Source organism: Sciurus vulgaris (genome assembly GCF_902686455.1).
Source record: "Sciurus vulgaris genome assembly, chromosome: 8".
NCBI lineage: Eukaryota > Metazoa > Chordata > Mammalia > Rodentia > Sciuridae > Sciurus > Sciurus vulgaris.
Genome location: NC_136468.1, coordinates 73,621,553 through 73,645,184, shown reverse-complemented (window position 1 = coordinate 73,645,184; position 23,632 = coordinate 73,621,553). Strand labels below are relative to the sequence as shown.

Genomic DNA, 23,632 nt, shown 5'->3' with positions numbered 1-23,632 from the left:
TCTTAATTCTTTCAGTATAGAAACTGGTATGATGTCTGACACCTGACAGTTCTTTAATAAATTTTTTTTTTTTTTTTTTTTTTTTTTTGCAGTGCTGGGGATCGAACCCAGGGTCTTGTGCTTGCAAAGCAAGCACTCTACCGACTGAGCTATCTCCCCAGCCACAATCAATGGTTTTTGATGTGAAAGAAGTAAATAAAACCAAAAGGGATGCCAGTTCAAATATTTTTCGTTGTTGGTCATGATTTCTGTGCTTCTCCCAGCCTGTCCTTTAGCTTCAGATAATTTCAACATCAGGTGTTTTTTAATGCAGCTACAAGGGTCCACCCATTGCATACTAGTACTAATGATAATAAAGCATTCTATATTTTACATAATCTTCAAATTCATCAGCTGTTTTTTTCATTAAATAGTTGGATATGTAGATATATTATTACTTAAAGAACAGTGAAAAATGAACTCAGCTTGGCAATTCTTTGGGAATTAGTGTAGAAGAATAATTTATGAATTATAATTTTTTTTTTTGCCCCTGCCTGGACAGTTCATTTTAACTGATATATCTGAGAATGATCACAAAAGGAACTTATTTTAGAATAATATTTTGCAATTTATTACTATTAATATTTTTGTTGTTGTTGTATTGGTGTTTGAACCCTGGAGCATTCTGCCTTTGAGCTATATCCTTAGCTCTATTTTTATCTTATTTTGAGCCAGGATCTTGCCAGATTATCCAGGTTGACTTTGAACTTGCCATCTTCCTTCCTTAGCCTCCTGAGTCACTAGGATTATAGTTGTTTGCTACTGTGCCTAGCTGCAATATTATTTTGTATTTCATTTCACTTAGCTTACAAAAATTTTTAAATCATATTAATTACTTATACACAATTAAATTGTTGTTACTTAATTTTCCTTTTGAAGAAAAACATCTATTTGATGTTGCTGAAATTCAGTGGATAAGCAAATTCGGTGCTTTGTAGTCATTATTAACTTTAAGTGATCAACTTTTCCCACATCTAACCAGTGGGAACACCTTCAAGCAAGCTCCCGTGTTCTTTTGTTTCCATTTTTTTTTTCCCCCGAGTGTTTATTTGCTTGTGACATAAGACAGTCAAGGTTTATGTTATTATCTTCCCTGTCTCAGCCCCAGAATCAGTCTGTTAAAGGACTCTGATTCCTTAAATTGGGGTTTGGCATGAGAACCTGGGAGCTGGTTGCTGGATATACTGATTGCTATTTTTGGTGTTTTGCCTTAGGGGCCCCGAGCATTCCTTGAACTCTTCCCTATGTATTTATATTTCCCTTTTTCCTAGCCAGAACCCAACTGACACCTTTACTCATTTGCTGTATTCTACTTTGTATCTAAAATACCTTCAGAATTATTTCCTTAATTGTATGCATTTCTCTCCCTCTTCCCACTTAGGTTGTACCATCAAATTCTTTGTTCAGAATTTAATTGGATTAGTCCTCCTCCCACAGTTGATTACTGTTTAATTCTCTGTTTTGTTTAGATTTTTAGTGTCTGTGGGACAAACATCATTTCTAAAAAGAAGTGTGTGTGTGTGTGTGTATGTGTATAAAACACATAATCAAAATGTGTAAATAAAGGATACTAATGAGGTTGTTTTGCCCTGTATCTAATATTACTCATTAGAAACTGTCATTGAAGGAAAATGAATAGTAAAGATTTTCTTCCCTTTTCCTTGTTTCTCTTCCTTCTGTTCCCTCCCTCCCTTATTTCTTTTCTTTTTGAATGTTTCTAGTTTTGCATTTTATTCAGAATAATAGAAACATCTCTGTTATAAATGCCATCTATGTATGCATTCTTGAAAATGTTTAATTCTACAAAATCATCCTGTAAAAATAAACTAAAGACCTATGAGGAAAATAGGGCTACAAACAGATCATTGGAAACCAGTGGTGTTTTCTAAACAGAATGAAGAAAGTAGCTATTGTAAACAACACTACTGTTAAATCTCCACTGTTTTTGCACCCACCCACATCACAGTCAATCTTGGTCTTAAACCTTAGTGTAGTTCCTTTGAGTTGTAGGTCCTTTAAAGTCTTCTACTTCTTATACGGACCAAGATCACCCAAGCTAAAAATCTGCTCCAAGATGTTGATTTGTCAATTTTGTTTTATTTTAAACAGAGGGGAGAAAAAGATCTTCCCATTCTTTCATTTGCACTCTCATTTTCCTCAGCTTAACAGTGGAAAGTCTTGATGCCTGAAGGGGGCTTTCTCATTAATTGTGTGAAAACTTGCTTTTGATTGGATGGAAGACTTCACATGCTGGGGAATTCTATATAAACCACCAAAACATTCACATTTGCTGTTATTGTTTTTCTGCCTGTGTTAATTTATGTTAAAAATATTTGTTGTAACAGGAAAAAAAAAAACTCATTGATTTTGCTTTAGTATATAAAGATAAAACTTATTAAAGATTTAAGTAATGTGGAAAAATATAAAGAAGAAAGTAAAAGACCTTTTGTTACAGCGCAAGGGCCTGCCATGGAACTGAGGCAGCCACAGAAGTCCTTTCTTCACCTGTTCTGTGATTGTGCCAGAAAGATTTCAGGCATGTTGCTCAGAATAGCAGCCATGAGTTTGTTAGAAGGGATAGGGAAAGGAAAAAGGGGGTACTCTTAAGGAGAGAGTGGGTCCTCCCAGAAAGGAATAGCATGGCATACCCCTCTTACCTCTAGTTTTGTTGGGGTCCCAGGAAGTTTCCAGAGTCCTGCCCAAGTCCACCTCTTGACTTTTGGCTGAGAGCAGGATGACATCAGACTTTCAAGTCACCATTGTGTATGAATACTCTGGGTCACTTTGGCCTATGCTGACTGGTTCTAATTGGAACCTGTTCTTATAGAGTTTATGGTTATGGGGAATTATCCTTATTTCCCTGAGTTCTGGATGGTCTGTGTAAGGGTCATAAAAGTACCCCTTATTTAGGGTAACTTGTGGTGTTCTTATTGGCATTTCAGGCTTGCATTTCTCTTGCAGATAACAGGTTATTTGCTGAGGAATGTAACATATCCTATTGACTTAAGCCACATAGGACTGTAGGTAAATTGCTTTTCAAAAGAAAGCTTATGGGGGGTCAGAACAGTGAGCCCAGTTTATAGAATTATTCCCTTAACCTTATGTTCCCATCACTCACATCTGTGTATTCCCAATTGCTTTGATTACAGTATTATCATTTTGGTTCATATTTTTCATCATCTGCCCTCTTTCCATGGCAATGATGATAATGATGATGATGTGTATGAAATTTCACATAAATGGGTTCATATTCCATGGACAGTTTTCCAACTTATTTTCAAGACATTGTCAAGCGATGCAACTATGCATTGTATTTTTTAATGATTCCAGATTATTCCATCGTATGCATACCACAATTAATTTATATCTAGGTTGTTTTAAGTCTTTCACTGTATAAGTAATGGTGCATTGAAAATCCTTAATTTTATCTTTGAAAATGTGAAAGAGACTCTGCATCATAGAGTTTGTTCATGTAACGTTTTGGTACATAATGCCACGTTCCATTTAGTAAAGATTATACTCATCTCTATTCCTGGGAAGGCATGATAGGTTCTATTTTCCCCCACTAAATTTGTCAGTTTTTAAAAACTTTGCCAATCTGATGGGCAAAAACAAACAAAATGATACTTTATGTTTGCATTCATTTTATTATTAGTGTGTCTTAACATCTTTATATTTTTATATATTATCCATATTTTACTTTTGATGGAATGCTTTTTCTGGCCTTTAATTCCCTTTTCTTTCAGAGCTTTTAAAAATAATTTATAAGGATTGTATAATTTGAGAGATATTGAGCTTTTGTTATTAATGTATGTTGGAATTTTTTATATCATGATGATATTCTTTGAACCTTATTTATGGCATTTTCTGATTTTTATATAGTTAATTCCATCAATTTTTTTAATGTTTCATTTTTTGTTAAATGTTTCAAAAGGCCTCTTTCTACCTTTAAAAGATTGTTTGCCTTTATTTTCTTTCATTACTTTCATATTCCACTTATTACATTTAATGTTTAACTTATCTGAAAGTTATTTTCTTATAATGAGTTGAATAAATGTCCAGTTTTGATTTCCCCCCCTCCAAATTTTGATTAGCTTTTTCAGAATCATTTGTTAATTCTATTTCCTTTCCTTCCAATGTGAATGTTGACTTTTTATATGCCAAGTTTCTTTGTGTCCGTAAGTTTTTTTTTCTGAGTTTAATATTATATTAATTAATTCTGCAAAACAATTACCCACAAACTTAGTGGCTTAAAACATTTATTGTCTCTCACAGTGCCCATAAATCAGAAATTTAGGAACAGCTCAGCTTCATAGTTCTGGTTCAGGGTCTCTGGTAAGGTTGGAGTTGGAGTTTAGATTTCACCCCAGGCCCAACAGTCATCTGAAGGCTTAACTGAGGCTGGGGAGTCTGCCTTGAATGCAGCTCACTCATATTGCTGATGAGTGAGTGTTGGATTCAGTTTCTGTTCACAGGGACCTCTAGTGAGGCTGGATATTCTAGTGACAGGGTTGCTGGCTTGTGTAGAAGTAGTGATCCCAGAGGAAGAAGCTAGCCTTTCAAGTCTAGAATCAGAAGTCACAGCATCACATTCTGTTTGCTAGCAGAAAGAAACTTAAGTTCCAATCACCTCTGAAGGAGAGGGGTATTAGACTCCATCTTTTGAAGACTATTCCTTTTAAAGAATTTGTAGACATTTTTAAAACACAAGTTTCCTTTTTTTCTGTTCATATATGCATCTATTTCTAATATCCCACTTTTTAATATATTGACTCATTTAAAGAATCATAAGTAAAATTGGTAGAATGTCACATAATGCTATGTTCTATTGTATTTAAAAGCCACTGACTCTCACTGGTTCACTGGTCAAGTACCTAAAAATATTTATACAAAATAATAAAAATAGGGTGATATTTTAAGTTTTTTTTTAAAAAAATTTCCCAACATTACCCTATGTAAATTTATGATTACACAAATGGTGTGCCTTTACTCCATGTACAAACAGAGAAACAACATGTATCCCATTTGTGTACAATAAAAAAAAAAAAAAAGAAAAAGAAAAAAAAATTTTCCCAACTTCTTATGCTTTATTGGAATTATATAGTTGGGATCATTTATTTTATTTCAAGTGTCTGCTTATAGCATTCTTAAAAATTGTTTTACATTATTTTATGCTTCCATGAGTAATTTTGAATACTATGATTGACAAATACATAGTAACTTCAGGGCATTGCATATTGATGAATTTCACAGGTATCAAAATTCCCTTGTATCTTAAACAGGATCTTCTATTACATGGGCAACTATGCAAAATCAGAACAAGGCATTATGTGTGGTGAGGAATCTAAATTACATTCCAGCTTTATGTGCTGTAATACTCATCAGAGACTCATTATAATCCCTGGACTTTCTTTGCAGCAGGCACTTGAGTCTGGATAGTGCTGTGCTCCATCTGCCTTAGTCTCCAGGCTACACAGCATGAGCTTCATTGTCCTGTGGCCTCTTGGCAGTATTTATTTACTTATTTATTTATTTTATTTGTATTCTCCCTTGGACTTTGTTGCTATTGCAACAAGTGCATGCACACGTGTGTGTGTGTGTGTGTGTGTGTGTGTGTGTGTAGATGGACTTGTGCTTTTAAGTTTAAAGGACCACAACCACTCATTCCAAAGGAGGTTTTTATTGTTGCTTTCATCTTAAATTGTATAAATCTTTTCATCTGGCTTGTATCTTTATCTAGGACTGAGTCTGTACTACTGCTGGTTGAGCTCCCTGTGGACTTGCAGCTGCCATAGATGGGCTGTGGGCAGCCTTCCAAATCTTTCAACCATAGTTTGGACAGGTTTTATTTTTGACAGACTAATCAGAGCCCTAATGTGCTTCCCTCCTGCTGGAGCCTGTGTTTCTAATTTTATATTTTTATAAAGAATAGCAGCAGTTCCTGGGATGGCCATAAGTTTGTTTGTTACATTATATTTTTCAGTCTAACATTTTTTTGACCATCCCTTTCCATCTTTGTCCCTTTGGGGTCTAGTGCCCATGGTGGTTTTGAGAAAAACTTCCTGCTTTCTACTCTCAACCCTGATCAAAGAAAAATCATGTTGTTGGTTTTTATTTGTTGAGGTGATTTGTGTTGGATGCATTATATTCACTTATGGAACTTTTTTTTTTTTTTTTAATTTCCTATTGTATATCCCTTTGAGCCCAAATGAGAGCCTTGTGCCATTCTAAAATAGGGTAACGATATGGTTGTTATGGAAAGTATTTAAGAGAAATAAATAAGAAGAAATATTAGATGATAGGCTAAAAATGTGAGATAACCAAGTAACAAAGGAGAATAAAGCTCATACTTTGATGACTGTACTTCAGAAACAGCATGTCATGTGTTTCTAATGACTCTTTTTCATTACTTATTGTCTGATGTTCAACTTTTCTGATATTCTTGTTTATTTTGTGCCCATCTTTTTTAGGTTCTAAATGTTATCAGTTTGTTCTCATTTTCCTGTCTCACTCTGATTTCTCAGTTTTGGTTTTTGGAAGTTTTGGTAGTATTATTAGTATTTTTTTTAGAAGGGTGATTTTTCTGTTGAGGCATTTTAATTTTTTTAAGCCAGTAATCACATTCAACTCAAATACTAAATGCAGTTTTTCTTTTGAGCTATTCCATAAGTATTCTTGATAGTAGAAAAATATTTCTAGTTCCTACAAAAATGTTCTTTTACTAATTCAAAATACTGTTGTTTCAGAAATTGGCTTATGGTGAAACAGTCAAAAATCTGCTAATCGCTTTCTTTGGGTTGTGGAAAAGTAACTGGTCTGTTTCACTTAACACCTATATTTAAGTTGCCCCATTGTTAGCATAAAATCCACATGGCTTCTAGCTTCTACTTAATGATAGCAGTTATATTTTTCTGCTAATTTGGAAAAAAATATAGAGTGCAGTGTTGAAATCCAAATTTGGGATATTAAAGTTTAACGTTTACTGAGATTCTCCTTGTTAATGGTTATCATTTAAAGGATTTTTTGTCTATAAAAAGATACTTACTATCCTATTTTTATAATAAACTATTCTTATAGAATTTATGGAATTTTAATAACTGAAATTTGAGATTGGGCCTTAGTTGTAAGTGCTCTCAATGTTGTTTATATGGAGTTACAGGAACAGTTAAGCTTTAGGATTAGGGTCTTCTGAGCCAGCTTTTAAAGAAGCCCAGTGAAGTTTTATGGTTTTCCAAACCCAGTGAGCCAGTGTTTTTACTATCTCAAGTAGGACATATATACCTTTACTCTCATTATTTTATTTTCTGCTTGTCTAGGAGATTTACAAAATGTAATTTATTCTTATTTCTAACATTCCAATGAAAAATCTTGAAGATAAAATTGTAATAATTTTGTAATGAACCTTCCTAAACCCATCACCTACATTCTGATTCGTTCATTTTTTTCTTTTCAGTTTTTCTCACTTTGTTTTTTTGCAATTCTAGCCCTCCCTTTTCCCTTCTTCCTTAATGACTATGATATAATTTACTCCTGTGGTTCAATTCCAGCACTAAGTCATATATTTTATTTCATTCTGCTTTAAAAATTTTTGTCAAAGGTGGGGACTTTGGGAAGGGTTAGAATTTGATAAGGTTTTTAAGGCAGGGCCCCCATGATTAGATCCTGATTATTTCATAAGAAGAGCTACATTTATGCATACTTATTCTTCTTTATTTCTTGCTATCTCATGCTCAATGTCACTTCAGGACTCTGCCAGCAAGGCAGCCATCATTAGATGAAACCCTTAGACCTTGTACCTCCAGAATCATGAGCCCAAAGAAGCCTTTTTTCTTTATAAAGTAGTCTTTCTTGGGAATTTTGTGATGGTAATAAAAAATGGACTAATATATACTTTCAAATGTTACACATCATACTATGAAAGAAAAAATGGTCCTGAAAACTTATTTGATTTGGTTTCTGTAGATCTGCTTCTAGGGGAACCAAAATTGTTCTAGTTCATTATTTATTTACTTGTTTATTTTGTTAGAACAGATGTATCCAAGTGTCTTCCTTTACTCAGATGCTTAGGCTCTGTGTATAGTCACTTTATTAGTAATAGGACCTGTTGGAGAAATCCTTGAAGTAGAGTAACCCAATTTTGTGTAGTCATCTACTTGTTTCTATTGATCTTGTCAGAAGTCCCTCTGGAAGGAGGTATGGCTTGGTCTATCTGGGGTCTTAACCTAGTATCTGGCACAGAGTAAGTACTTAAGGTTGAAGGACTGAAAATGCATACTCCATCATATGGATAAAGACCATACTAGGATTCTCTGTCATACATTCATCTCTTAGCAGAGTTCCTGGATACATAGTAGATGTAAGTGAACTGAATGATTTAGGAATTGCATATCAGATATTCATGGAGCCTTGTTCTTATGTTTTCTGATATTCATAATTTGATAGTTTCTCCTTTTACTTATTACTACAATTTAAAAGTTACATTTTATCCTAGATATAAAGAAGTAACTCATTGTTTTCTTCTTCAAACCTCCTACATGAATTTTAAATCATTTTTATAATTGGGATGACTTGAGGTGCATTTATCCACCTCGTTGCTGCAGATAAGTGATTGGTGAGTTTGTACAGGCTGAAATATAAGCAGATTCAAGACTAATTTTTGATGAATTCATGCACAAGCTATAATAAGTTGTTATGGGAAAGAGAAGAGCTGATAGTGTGGGTTATTATGTGGTTGAGGTCAATATCACCCAGAACCTTCTACTTAAAGGTGATATATGAGAAGAAGATCTACAAGCAATCAATAGATATATGAAAAAAATTGGTCAACATCTCTAGTAATAAGAGAAATGCAGATCAAAACTACCCTAAGATTCCATCTCACCCCAATTAGAATGGCAATTATCAAGAATACAAGCAATAACAGGTGTTGGTGAGGATGTGGGGAGAAAGGTACACTCATACATTGCTGGTGGGGTTGCAAATTAGTACAGCCACTCTGGAAAGCAGTGTGGAGATTCCTTAGAAAACTTGGAATGAACCTACCATTTGACCCAGCTATCCTATTCTTTGGCCTATATCCAAAGGACTTAAAATCAGCATATTACAGTGATGCAACCACATCAATGTTTGTAGCTGCTCAATTCACAATAGCTAGATTGTAGAATCAACCCAGATGCCCTTCAATAAATGAATGGATAAAGAAACTGTGGTATATATACACACTGGCATATTATCAGCCATAAAGAAGAATAAAATTATGGCATTTGCAGGCAAATGGATGAAGTTGGAGAAAATTATGCTAAGTGAGATAAGCCAATCCCAAAAAAAGGATGAATGGTCTCACTGATAAGTGAATGATGATACACATGGTGGATGGGAGGGAGGCAAGAATGGAGGAAGGATGGACTATATAGAGGAAAAAGAGGGGTAGGAGGGGTGGGGAGAAAGAAAAATAACAGAATGAATCAAACATCATTACCCTATGTAAATGTATGATTACACAAATGGTACGCCTCTACTTCATGTACAACCAGAGAAACAAGTTGTACCCCATTTGTTTATAATAAAAAAATAATAAAGGTGATAAATGCCAGGTGGCAAATATGATTTCAACTGAATCTGAAAGCTTATTTAAAAATATTCTCAGATTAAGTACTTCAGCAATGAAGCAGGTGTGCTTACTACTTAAGCAATAATTTTCTTAGGAGCAATGTTTTAAACTAAATGACTTGCATAAGTTACTAGCAGAATGAGGTAGCTGATAATAATTATTCCCTTTTTGCCAGGGATGATTTTAGTATCACATTATTATTGCTCAAAGGAAGTTTTCTTAGAAGTAGTGGGCACTAGGTGCTATTTGTATGGTAGTTTTAAACATTTGAAATATGAATGAAGGATCAGTTCACCCTAATAATTCTTTGGCAATTTCTACAGAAGAGCAAATGAATTAACTTTACCAAAATGTGAATGCCATTAGAACTTTAAAATTTTGATTTGGTATGATTAACACAGAAATGTAATGTTCATGTCTTTGTTAGATTATGACTGCTTTAGTATTTATATGCTAGCTGATGCAGGCATCCTTCATAATTCAGAGAGGACAGGATTGTACTAGCCTTCTCTTTTGAGCCTCTGAAAATAACCACCATTAATACTTTGTTCACAGGGTCTGCACACTATCAGATCGACACTCCTCCCACTTGCTGCTTGATAATCTCTCAGCAAGAAAAAATACCTGCCTTGACTTTGCTGTACAGGGGATAGTAGCAATGCTGTGAGCAATGGAGTTGTGGAAATGAGAAATGAAAGAGCAGTGACTTTCAGTTCTTTAACTATATTTAAAATGCCATTTTATATGATTTGCACTGATTCTAGCTTCCTATTGCCTTTTAAAATTTATATCTTAATAGAATTTAAATTTCTTTTCAATATTTGAAAAAGACTCAAATCTAAGAGGCATTTTCCATATAGTTCCTTAGTCAATAATAACCTGAGGTTTTTTTTCTTTGTCTTGGAATCTGCCAAAATCCTGAAAAAAACAGTTAAAAAACAATTTTAAATTATAGGAATAAATTATACTAGTCCTAGAAAGGATCTTAGAAATGGAATCTAACACTCTTCTTGTTGAGGAAACTGAGGCCCAGAAGTGACTTGTTCCAAAATCATGACTAGTTTAGAGCCAAGAGAGGAATCTGACTCAGGGATCTTGACTCTCTTACCTAGCTCCTTCATGGGGGGCCACAGTGACTAAACGGAGTAGGAGTATTTAAGAGAACACAGATTGGAAAAGAAGAGGGCTCAAAGTTCTGGAAATGTGAATTTGATGTAACTTTTGTTAATGTCTTTTTCCCTTTTACATTTTACTCATGCACACTACCCTTTTTAAAAAAATTGGTTCTTTTTAGTTATACATAATAGTATAATCCACTTTGACAAAATTATTAAAGTATGGAATATATCTTATTCTAATTCAGACCCCAGTACCTATCTTTTATTTGGACAGCTGTGGCATCTTTATATTTGACAGCATTCCCAGTTTGTATCCGATGGAGAGAACCTAACTATTTCATAACTATTGGCACACACAGGGCACAGTGAACAGAAAAGAGACACTTCTTATACTTGAAGTCTGTGGATCTTAGAGTAAAAAGTAGCATAGATTTGATAGAGCTCTCAAGTTATCATATAATATTCCTTCTAGCCTCAATTGGCTACAAAGAAACATTGTACTCAGTCAAATATACTGATAACTATTTTAATAAAGAATTTTACTAAGTGTTTTTGTTCTACTTAGAGAAGCAGAGAGAAAATGGATTGAGAAAGTGTAATTTGTTGTAGTGGGAAAGAGACCAGGACTGGGGTTACCCTGTATTACCTATATATCAATGACTGTTTAGGGAAGGAATCATCTTTCTATCTTAAGTGTTAGAAATGAGGGGAAGTTCTGAAATAACTAGTTATTATTTTTTGAGTCTGCCTTTTTTCCTTCGCTCTCTATATTAATAATTATACGACATAGGTGTTTATTAAATAATTAAAATAATACAAATAATATTCAAATACTTTTATTTGGATACATAAATTTACATAGAAAATGTAGTGTTTACTGAGTTTTTAAATGGTATCATACTGTAGGCTTTATATTATTTTGCATTTAGCATTGGTGCTTGACATCCAATAAATAGTTTTCTGAATTAAAAATTAACATAATGAATTTTGTATATACTCCATTCAGGCTGAACTTCTTTAGTTTTGTAAATCACCACATTTTATTTTGACCCTAGGCTTTCACATATGCTACTCCTTTTGTGTAAAATGCTTAGGTCTCAAGTGTTAGGAAGAACTTCCACCTTCCCTGATCTTTTTCTGATGAATACATTCCCTTGCTCCAGGCTATTCTGCTTCTGGGCCATCGGTCCTTTTAAAAAATTTTTTATTTTTTGATTCAATGTACACAAATGGGGTACAACTTTCATTTCTCTGGTTGTACACGAAGTAGAGCCACACCGTTTGTGTAATCATACATGTACATGGGGTAATGATGTTTGTCTCATTCCATTATCTTTCTTTCCCCTGCCCCCTCCCCACCCCTCATTTCCCTCTAAACAATCCATCCTTCCTCCATTCTTCCCTTACCACCTCCCCGCACCTTACGTATCATTATCCACTTAGCAGAGAAATCATTGGGCTTTTCATTTTTTGGGATTGGCTTATTTCACTTAGTATGATATTCTCCTTTTTAATGGGAAATACTTGTTTCAAGGTAGTCTTCCTTGGTGCATTAAGACTCCTTCAGGGCAAAGAACACATCTGCTTTTTCACTGTTCTTTCCCTTGCATCTAACCCATAGGCTTATCCTTAGTGTGGGATTCAATAAAAGTTTCAGGAATTGAATTATGAACATGTTTTTAGTATTTTGGAATATAATTCAAGAATGACAAAATACCAGTGCTTTGGCAAGTCATTGCTCCCTCTTGACACTTTATCTCCTTCCCTCTTCCACCATTGCCCATTAATTTCCAGATCCTACCAGTTTAACCTCCAAAATGTGTATCTCATATCCATAAATTATTTGTGAACTCATATATTTCATAGTCTGGAATCCTTGGTTTTATTTGTATTTTGGAAAACAAAAGAAAGTATATGGGAGTCATTGAACTTTTAAATTTAATGAAGGTTTGAGTTGTTAACTCTTTAGAAATATTTTCAGAGAGACTGTGCTAATGAAATCTAATGTTGAGAAAAATGCATCTTTTGCATCCTGAAGGTACGGATCTAATAAATATGTCAAAGTTATTTTTCTGTTGCCAAGACATGTAGAAGATGATAAATGAAAACTTTGTTAAACAGTTCATTGAAAAAGTATATTAAATCTTTTTTTTTAAATGTAGAAAAGCAGTTAGTAAAGGTGTTTTGATTCTAGGTGAAAGGTGTCATTGATGAGAAATTAGTTTTATTAAAGAACCTCATATTAAAGCTGGGGATGAATGAATGAAGCAATGTCAAGCAGGCTTACTATTTCAGGAGTGCAGTGGTGGAAGCTGCTCATTGAAGTATTTTGTATCTTGGGCCAAACATTTCATAGGTACCAGATGTAGGAATTCATAAGCAGTTTTTCTTAAGATTATAGTTGATTAATGAGTTGGAATGAAAACATGTTTTTAAATAGTTTATTTTCTAAAGTTAGTCCATAATTACTTTTATTTTAATTATATATAAAGAATTACTGGTTTGGGTGAATGTTGTACGTGGTAGATGTTGATAAAATTGTAAATAAAAATTTACTGGTCTTTATTCCTTATGCACACATATAACCCCTGTTCTGTCAGTTACAGTAGGTCATTAAGAATTAACCAATTCATTTTATTAAATTTTTTTTGTGTACAGGTTTTAAAGGGGATTAGGATGTTCATAGATCACTTTAGATAAAACTGCAGGTCAAAAGCCTTTTGTAGGTCATAAGATTAATTTAGTGATTTGCAACTAGCAATTTAAAATACTACCAACTAAAATTATCACCCATTATATAGTAAGAATAAGTCAGTAGTCCTGTTCCCTACTTCTCCTCACTGGCGATGTCTATGATGTCTAGGAGCACTGCACCACTGAGCTACATCCCAAGTTCTTTTTAAATTTCTTTTTTGTCTTAAGTTATCCAGGCTGTCTTCCAACTTGTGATCCTCTTGCCTCAGCTTCACAAGTAGCTGGGATTATAGGTGTGCATCACTGCACCTGGCTTGTTTTTGAAACTTTTCAGTTACATTTTAATTAATGTGATATATGTGTAAATGGGTATGTATGTGTATGAGTACACACACACATATATATTTTATACATATATACACACATTCATACATAGTTCATGCATCCAGGAAGGAGGGTTCCAGGGAGAGGGAGGGAGAGAAAGAGACAGAGACAGACTGAGAGTGTGTGAGTGCGCACACAAAGGAACCTAAAAGCCAGCGAGTGCACCCGTGCATGCAAGTATGCTCCATTAGCTAGGGATGATATATAAACCCCAAAGGCATGTCATGTGCCAGCCCCCCAGCCTACTTTCTCCAGCCATACCCTGCCTGCCTATAGTTACCATCAAGTACAGTAGTTCTTTCAGAGTCTTGGTCCATCAAATGAATTAACCCACTAATTAGGTTATAGCTGTCCTAAATCATCTCACCTCTGAACATTCTTGCTTTATCCCACACATGAGCTTTTGGGAGACACCTCATATCCAAATCATAATATATTTTCTCCCTCCCTCTCTTTCCCTTCTTTGTTTTCATGAATATGTTCCTCAATCTTTTTTGTTTTTCTTTCCTTCCTATATTCTTATCTTTTTTTTTTGTTTCTTTTCATTTCTGGAGTATGAATATTGTCACAATATTCTTTTATTGGTAGTGTGACCTTTGGAAACTTAAAAAAGAAAGACTGTCTTGGTGTGTGCCTTTTGGCAAATGCTTGGCCTAATTGCATTTCTTGATCCTTCTAGACCCACTCTTTCAGGAGGACAAGAAATCTTAGATCATCTTGGAAGCAAGTTAACCCTGTGGGTTTGGGGCTGAAGGAGGCATGTGATTGTGTTAAAGAAGTTTTCAGTTATTCTGATCTAGTCTTACATTCTAAGTAAGGAAAGAGAAATGAAGAATACTCTGACTCTCTATGGGTTCCCTGCCCCCATTTCCCCACTTACTCCTTTTAGTCTTGAGTAGCACATGGTCTTTAAGACACTGAACCAACTGGTCATTTATCTTCCCCAGTCAGGAATGTTCTTTATCTGTTGGACTGTGTTTGATTTCATTTGGTCCAACAGGGTAACTATCTTGACCCCTCATTATTTTATGTTTCATTTTATGAGAAGGGGATCTCCTAATCTTTTGAAAGTCTGAAAATTAATCAAATGGTTACAGGGCTAAGAAAGGGTCGATAAGTATATGTATTGAATTCACGTATAGTGATATTTTTTTCTCAGTCTATCATAGATTTGTTATTTAGGATCAGTTTAGTTACCATAGCAAAAACCAACATAGCGGCCATTTACACATGGTAGAAAATGATTTACCTCCAATTTAACAGTTGGAATAAGAAGTACAGACAGTTACTGAGCCTTTGTGCTGCTGGGTACCCAGGATTCTTCTATTTTTGTTGTTTTGCCATCTTTAATGTGCAACTTTTATATTATAACTTGAGATGACTATTCCTGTTTCTACTATCACATTGTTGTTAGTATAGTTATAAAATGGGGAATAAAAAGAGGGAGGACAGGCCCCTTTTAAGAGTATAACCTAGAAGTGTGTGATTTTTGCACATATGCCATTGATCAGACATGGTCATGCTTTCTTGTGAAGGGAGTATGGGAAATAGTTTTCAGCTGGGTGGACACATGTCCCACTAAAACTTCTCTTAGGGGGGTATAAAGGAGCATCTTCATCATAATAGCCACAAATAAGGATTTACTTATCAAAAACAAAACAACACATGTTAAGTTTACTCAACAAAAAAGGGTTTGATATGCTTATTATTTTTCCTTATGTACTATTGCTTTGAGGATAGAAATTTTCCACTAAAGTTTTCAAGTAGAATTGAGCTACTAAAGATTAATATGAATTAATACATTTCACTTTGGGATTATAAATCAAATTTTATTCTAATGGTTTCAAGGATGAGTATAAATAAATTAAAAAAAAAAAAAACAAGTTTGCTCTTCTCTAACTCACTCTTTCCTTCCCTTTTGTCTTTCTGTCTGTTATTCTCGGATTGGGAACCAGGGCCTTGTGCATGCAAAGCATATGCTGTACCATTGAGCCACAGTCCCACCCTCTCTCAATTTTCTTGGCTTATTTTTGTCCTTCTCCTTTCTTGAGGCTAATTTCACGTGTTTTCTTTGTATTTCTAGGTATGGCACAGTCACAAGGCTGGGTGAAAAGATACTTGAAGGCCTTTTGTAAAGGCTTCTTTGTGGCAGTGCCTGTGGCAGTGACTTTCTTGGATCGGGTTGCCTGTGTGGCACGAGTGGAAGGAGCATCAATGCAGGTGAAAAGAAGTTCAACTTCATTCTTTAAAGCATATGCTTCATTGTTTATCAAATGCTAGAAAGAAGAGTTCTAAATATTATTTCAATACTGGTAAATAAAAGGTTTTAAATAAAATTGAACCGAAGTTTCACTTTATTAATTTATAAGGTTTTCTAAAACAGTACTATTATAATCAAAGTAGAGGTGAATAAAAACAACTATCAAATACTCCTCTGGTTTTGTAAGTTTGACTTTTTGATGAGAATTGTAAATGGAGATTCTAAAGAAATTTTACTAAATGACACTGTTTTCTGTGAATAGGGCCTTTTAAGACCAAATTACTGGTATAGTTGAAGGATGAGTTTGGGTAAAATTTGGTTATTCTGGGCTGGGGATATAACTCAGTTGGTAGAGTGCTTGCTTTGCAAGCACGAAGGCCCTGGGTTCAATCCCCAGCACCTCAAAAAAAGAAAAAAAATTTGGTTATTCTATTGATATATATTTTTAGTTTATAGAAAAGTCTAGATCACTGGGCTGGGGTTGTAGCTTAGTGGTAGAGCACTTGTAGCATGTGTGAGGCACTGGGTTTGATTCTCAGCACCATATATAAAGAAATAAATAAAATAATGGTCCATCAACAACTAAAAAAAAAAAAAAAAAAGTCTAGATCACTGATCCCAGATATTCTAGTGTGCTCTTTAAACATTTTCTGAGTGAAAATACTAAGTGAACTTTATAGAGGAAGAACTTCAGCATGTAGAAATTTAAAAGTTACATGTGAATAATCTTCTGGAATACCAGAGAAAATTTTATTGTTCTTAGATTTATATTTAGAACCTATCTACATAAGTAAGTTTATGCAGTTAAGCAACATTTGTATTTTGTAGTATGATTTGATTTCTTACTAACATGTTAAGTTTATGTATTATGCTAAATAGTTCTATAAAAAAAAGAAATAAAGTGAATATATAAACTTCCAAGAGATTAAAATTATACAGAGAAAAACCAGCTTGGTTTTTTTTTTTTTTTCATTTTGGTTAGAACTACTTAAGGACATTAGTGTTCAGTCAGCTTTGTGTTGCTGTGACCAAAATACCTAATGAGCCATTTAGAGGAGGAAAAGTTTATTTTGGTTCATGGATTTCAGAGGTTCGGTCCATACTTGACTGAGTCTCTAGCTCTGGGCCCAAGGTGAGGCAGAATATTATGCAAAAGGGCTCTGTAGGGGAAAACTGCTCAGTCTGTGGCAGAGTTAGGAAGCGAAGAGAGAAAGGGAAGGGCCATAGGGAAGGAGCACCCTACCAGGGCATGCCCATGGTGACTCTCTCCTCTAGTCACCTGCCTACAGTTACCACCCAGCCAGTTCATTCAAACTAGGATGGATTGATTAGGTTACAACTCTCATTTTGCCTCCAAGCATTCCTATATTAACTTAGGAGATTTGGGGGGACACGACATATCCGAACCATAACACAAAGGCATCAGCTTTAAGAAGTTAGGATGGGTTTATTTTATTGTAAGTGATACATATGTGTGTGTGTATGTGTGTGTGTATATATATATATATATATATATATATATATACACACATATATATATATCTTACATTTATATTATCTATATCTATATCTATATCTATATCTATATCTATATCTATATCTATATATCTCAGACCCCTTCCTGAGTTCTGGTAGTTTGGTAGTCTGTGAGATGTTAGGTCAGCATATGGTTAGGGCAGATATTCTTTGGGTGAAACAGGTTTCTTTGGTTTAAAACAGGGTTGCCTTTATATTAACTTCTGCTCCTGTCATTTGAGGGTAGTTAAGTCCTTTTCTTGGTCAGGAAATTCTGATTTCTCTTCTGTCTTTCAGGTTCTCAGAGCAAACTGGCCACTTGCTTTGAATGCAAAAATATTTTAATGCAGGGGTATAGTAAATATAGGAAAAATGATTCACAGATGTAAGTCTTTATTTCTAAATATAGTTTAATACATGTAACATTGGAGTTTGCATTTTCTGCCTCTTCAGCTTTAAATTCTTGGCAGTCTTGTCTTAGACAAGGCTTAGGGAAAGATAGACTTTATTTGCAGGACTTTTGAATCAGATTCTTTATTTCAGATTGAGACTTCCTTATCCATAGCTGCCCAAATCCCTTTTTGATCCCTGAGAACTTTGAGTCCATCTGTGGGTATGTGTCTTTTAATAATAAATAATCAGATTAATAATGATTTTCTCCAATTTTGTTAGTACTATCTTAATCTACAACCATTACTTTCCCAGGAAAAACGTTTTCCAGAAACAAAACCTTCTTACCTTGGATCTGATGATATTCTAGGGGATCATGTGGCAATCATAGTATCCTAATCTTTATATTTTTAATCCACTGACCACCTATGGGTGGGCTTGTGGGAATTGAGTGCCATGGACAAGAAATTATCTTATGAGAGATATGGCTTATCCCTAGTAAAGAAGGTGGTGAAGAAAGTGTGAAATCATGTTATTCTTAAATGCTAGTCTGTGGACTAATGTCAACCTTGCATTAGATGTGTTAGAATCTGCAGATGCATTATAATTTGTAGCAGTATTCCTGGGCCCCACCCCCAGAAATCAAATTTATTGTCTTGGAATTTGATATGTAGAATTTCCTTGGCTACTGGTTATAGGAAAATAACTTGAATTTACTTAGGTACAGAGGAGAATTTATCGGACTGTTTATTATGTACTCATGAGAAGGACAGGAGTGCAGCAGTTGTCAGGGACAACTGGAACCAGTGTGGCCATGGTTGTCAGTCTTCTAAGTTCTGCTTCTATCTGCATTTTGACTAAGTTCTCTCAGATCAACTTTCTTTGCATGTCAGGGCACATGGCTGCTGTGAGCTCTCATGCCCAGTTTTATGACTACAGGAGAGAGATCACCTTCCTTGCTTTAATTTCAGCTTGAAAAATTTGGGGGAAGGACTGTGATCAATTCAGCTTGTGTCACATATCTTTATCTTTACAAATATACAGATCAACTTTGGCCGGCAGGATGGGGTACCGTATTGGCCTGGCTTTGGAAAGGTGTACACCCCCAGCCTATGGCTACGCTGATCTGTAGGAAAATGGGAGCCTCCATTTTATTTATGTACTTTTTTTATTTTTATTTTTTTTTATTTTGGCACTGGGGATTGATCAGGGGTGCTTTACCACTGAGTTACATCCCCAGTCCTTTTTATTTTACGACAGTCTTGCTAAGTTGCTTAGGGCCTCACTAAAGTTTTGAGACTAGCCTCAAACATGTTATTCCTCTTGTTTCAGCCTGCTTAGTCACTCAGGTTATGGATGTGCTCCACCATACCCAGCTGGAGGGCATCTATTTTAAATTTCATTATTCTATGGGAATTGGGGGTAAAGTACAGGTAATGTTTCCCAGAGGAAGGGCAATGCTCTTTTCAGTATACAAGTGGAAAGGATATTCTGAAAAGAAAGGAAAATATATATGTTTATTATAATTGGATCTTTATTTTCTGAATTTAAGACTTTAGGAATAACATAATTTCATTTACACGTTCATTAGATAGCACTAAGTCATACTTAAAATTATTTGAGAGTAGAAATTGTAATAATGAAATTTGGGGATTAACTAATAATTTCATATTTAAAGACATCCTTTGCAATAGACAACTTTGATGAACTGAATGTTTTTGGACTGGGGTTTGGCAGAATTTGACTATTGAAATAAGTTCTTTTTTTATTTCCACATTTTTTGTTTGTACGTTACTATAGTTGTACGTTATGATGGGACTTGTCATTATACATTCATATGTGCACATAATATAACAATATAATTTGGTCAGTATCACTCCCCACACTTTCTTGGAATAAATTGTTTTTAAATTTCCTTAATTATGGAGATCTGTACACGTCCATATGCGTTTCTTGACTCAGGCCTGAAAATCCATTTGATGCCAGGCAGTTGACTGGTTTGTTGTGAAGGAGGGGTACTCTGGATATGTGGTGTTGTCTTCTGGTACCAAGGCTTAGAAGTATGAAAGGGAGGCAGAACAAAAAGAGGAGGGCAAAGGAAAAATAATAGAGAAAGAGGAGAAAAGCCAATAACATAAGTACATAGATTAATTGTGTGGTAGATAATAATGAAGAAAATTAGATGACTGGCACAATGAGTAGGGGACAGGCACAGAGGACCAGTGATAAAAACTCAAGGAGGAAAAGTGCTAGTCTAGAGATCGACAGGACTCTCTATGGGACAATCCTTGTAATTGTGCCCTTGATGCTTGATGCTTCGCTGCTGTGTGTTTGTTTGCAGCGATGATAGAGAATGTCATCTAACCACTCATTATGCATCTCAACATTTATGGAAGGAAACTGTGCACCATTTTGTAGCAGTTCATATTGGTATAAGTTATCAGTTTTGAATGTTAGTCATTGCATAGTACTAATTCTGTTGGTATTCAGGTAGAAAGATAATATATAATCATTTTAAATATATAATGAATTTTGTATTTCAGCATATCATTTTTGGATATGGATAATTTTGATGAGCACTTGTAAGTTTGTTGCAATACAGATATTTATCAATGGCTTATAAGTATAAAGCACTTTTGTTAGGTGCTGTGGGGGGTGATGAATCAGATACAAATTCTGCCCTCAAGATGCTTTTACTTTAGTAGAGAAGGTATAACAATTATTAGTCCTGGCAAATGGATATGTCTTCAGAAGAAATCACTTTAGAAGCTGTCAATCTGTCAGATAAATGTTTTGTCAATTCCTAGTATATCCAGAATTGAAAATTTGTTTAGTTTAGCACTCTATGTTTTTGGAGAATTGACCTGGAGATTTTAATCAGGAACAGAATGGTACCAGAAAATAATACCTTAAGCCCTTTTATTCTTGGCCACTCTTAACTTTTTGCTATGGTAACAAACAACTCCAAGATTTTGGGGGCTTACATAAAAGATCTTTATTTCTTGCTTATAACTCTGTGGGCTGACCCTAGTCACTGTAGCCTATTGGTTTTGTTTAGTCTGCTCTATACAGCAGCACCTGCTGGGATGTGCTCTTCTCATAGTCAATAGCAGGGCACAAGAGTATGAGAAAAAAACACTCAGAGCCTCTTAAAGTCTGAGTTCAGAACTTCATACTTCTTTCCATATTCCAGTGTTCAAAGAAAATCACAGAACCAAACCAAATTCAATGAGTGGAAGTATAGTTTCCACCCTCAAGGAAACCATAGCAGAGGTGGGAGGGGTAGAAAAATTGTGAATAAATAAATATGTCTGCCATAGCCACTCTGTGACTCCAAGGACTTATGGTTGATTTCAGAGATCATCTAAAAAGTCGTATTTATCTTTGAGCATACAAGCATGATCCTTGTTTTTATAGTCTAAGATTGACAAAATTGAAATGAACCAATATTGTAAGTAACTGAAGTTGGGCCTTGATGGATGTATTTTAGGCATCTTTAGGTTTGAGATAGCCCAGGATCAATTGGATCATTACTTTAGAGTGACTTTCTTTTCTTTTCTTTCTTTCTTTCTTTTTTATTTTTTTGGGATGAGGTTTTTTGAGATGATGATCCTCCTGCCTAAGCCCCTCCAAGTAGCTGCAATTTCAGGTGTGAGCTACTCACTATAGTCTGGTTAGAATGGCTTTTCTTAAAGATCACTCTGCAACTTATAGACCTAGTATTTAAGAACACCCAAGGATTTCAAGATTAAATCTTTTAAAGGTATATGTAATCTCAGTCCTTTGAGTTTATTCAACAAATACTGTTATAGCAACACTGGAAATTCAATTCAAGTAAAAATTTTGCTGTAAGAAATCTTTAATTTTTCAGAATTTCTATTGGTTTCTCATTTACTAGGGGAAGCTTCTTTTCAGGAATCCTTCTTATGAGAAATAATCCTTTTCTTTTAAAATATGACTCATAGTTTCTTTTCTTAGGTTTTTCCAATATTAATTTATAATTCATTAAGTATCTGACTAGAAAAATAGGAGTGATCAAACATGGGGAATCTCAGCTAGCTAAAGGTAAGTCATACATTAAAGTTTTTATTAATACAGTTCAATGGAAAATAGGATTCAGTTTATGAAACTTATGAAACTTTTGATTTTTCATAAAGCCGTATAGGTGCTTCCATTTTATTGGATGAGATATCCCTTTTGCAATGCTAGGCACACAATGAATGCTGGCACAAATTACTGGTTAATGATTATTCATACTGACCTATTCCCCTCTGGTGCACATGAATCACTTCTACTGGTTGTTGAAAGGTTACCTATGAAAGTAGATGCACTGTTTTTTTTTTTTTTTTTTAAGAAGCACTATGTTATATGACATTAATTCAGGAAATGAAGACTGATATTACATACATTTGAAACTACAGAGGGAATTTATGTAGGTGGAATGCAATTATTCAAATTAGAACTTCAATGGCTTACAGAGGCTTTTAGAGTAAAAGGGTGCCCTAGGAATAGTTTAATGACCTCACACCAAAGTTTTAGATTTTATTTGATTGAGAATGCCTTCAGCAGGGTCACTGGTTCTGATAGAAGGTGTATGCATTCTACATTTAAAACTAAGATTTTAAGACTTTAGAAAGTAAGTGAAGGAAAATAATTTTGTGTCATTATCTTATTTCTTTGCAGTTGAATATAATTTTTATATTACTATATTTAAGATTTTCCCTTTTTTCTTTTTTCTGTTGTGCATTGCCAGGAGAAAAATATTTGAAAACATCTCTATGCTATATTACCTCTCCAGCTCAGGCTTCAGAGACATATTTATACAAAATATATTTGAAAATTAGAATAGATGAGAGAAAACTGGGTTTATTCAGCACTGAGGCCTTTATTCATCAATAATATACATTTGTTAATTCGAAATTTTCTTGGCTTTCAACTATGTATCAAAGTGAAGAAAACTGATTTGTAATAAACCTATTACACTCCTAACTTGTTATTTACAGCCATTGTTTTGTTTCTTGGTGAGTTTAAAATTAAAAGTTCTGTCAAAAACAAAAACAAGTAGAGAGTCTCTCTCTCTCTCTCTCTCTTTAATTTTTAGCCTACAGCGGGTTTAGTAATACTCAAGAGTCAGTTGGTTGTAACTGTTATTTTGATATTCTGGAAAGCTAGCTACAAATAGATTCTCAAGGAAAGAGATTTACTGTGATTTATACTGCAGCATTTAAGGTAGAGTTAGGGAGTTTTATGTTACCTGCTGAATTTGCACTTCCAAGATGCTGGGAAGCACCTGGCGTATATTCCTCCTATGCTGACTCCTCTGCTTGCTCCCCTTGGTCTGCTGGGGCTGATATTGAAGGAAGCCAGGATTTAATGTCGGAATGCTTTAAGGTTTTTTTGTGTGCTTTCTTCCCAGATTACCTCTGGCACAGAAATATCACCTGAGGTTTTTACCTGTTAGGATGTTATGAGTTTTTATGTAGTTCTGTAATCTGTCATTAGCAGAGAATTCAAATAACTCAGTATTTATAGCAACAAACCTATGTGATCTTGAAACAGTTGGTAAGTGATAATGTTATAATGTCCCTTGATGGATATATTTTTTCTTCCCATGAGAGAATT

General features: G+C 34.6%; 1 protein-coding gene across 3 annotated transcripts in view; it reads left to right on the top strand.

Annotated features, from left to right (window-relative positions):
- IMMP2L (inner mitochondrial membrane peptidase subunit 2) overlaps positions 1-23,632 on the top strand; it is a 906,633-nt gene that overhangs the window by 22,478 nt on the left and 860,523 nt on the right. For all 3 annotated transcript variants that reach the window (XM_079149361.1, XM_079149362.1, XM_079149363.1), the window contains exon 3: positions 15,929-16,065. In XM_079149361.1, the coding sequence (XP_079005487.1) occupies positions 15,931-16,065 (135 nt within the window). In that variant the 5' untranslated portion in view covers positions 15,929-15,930. The remainder of the gene's footprint in view (positions 1-15,928; positions 16,066-23,632) is intronic.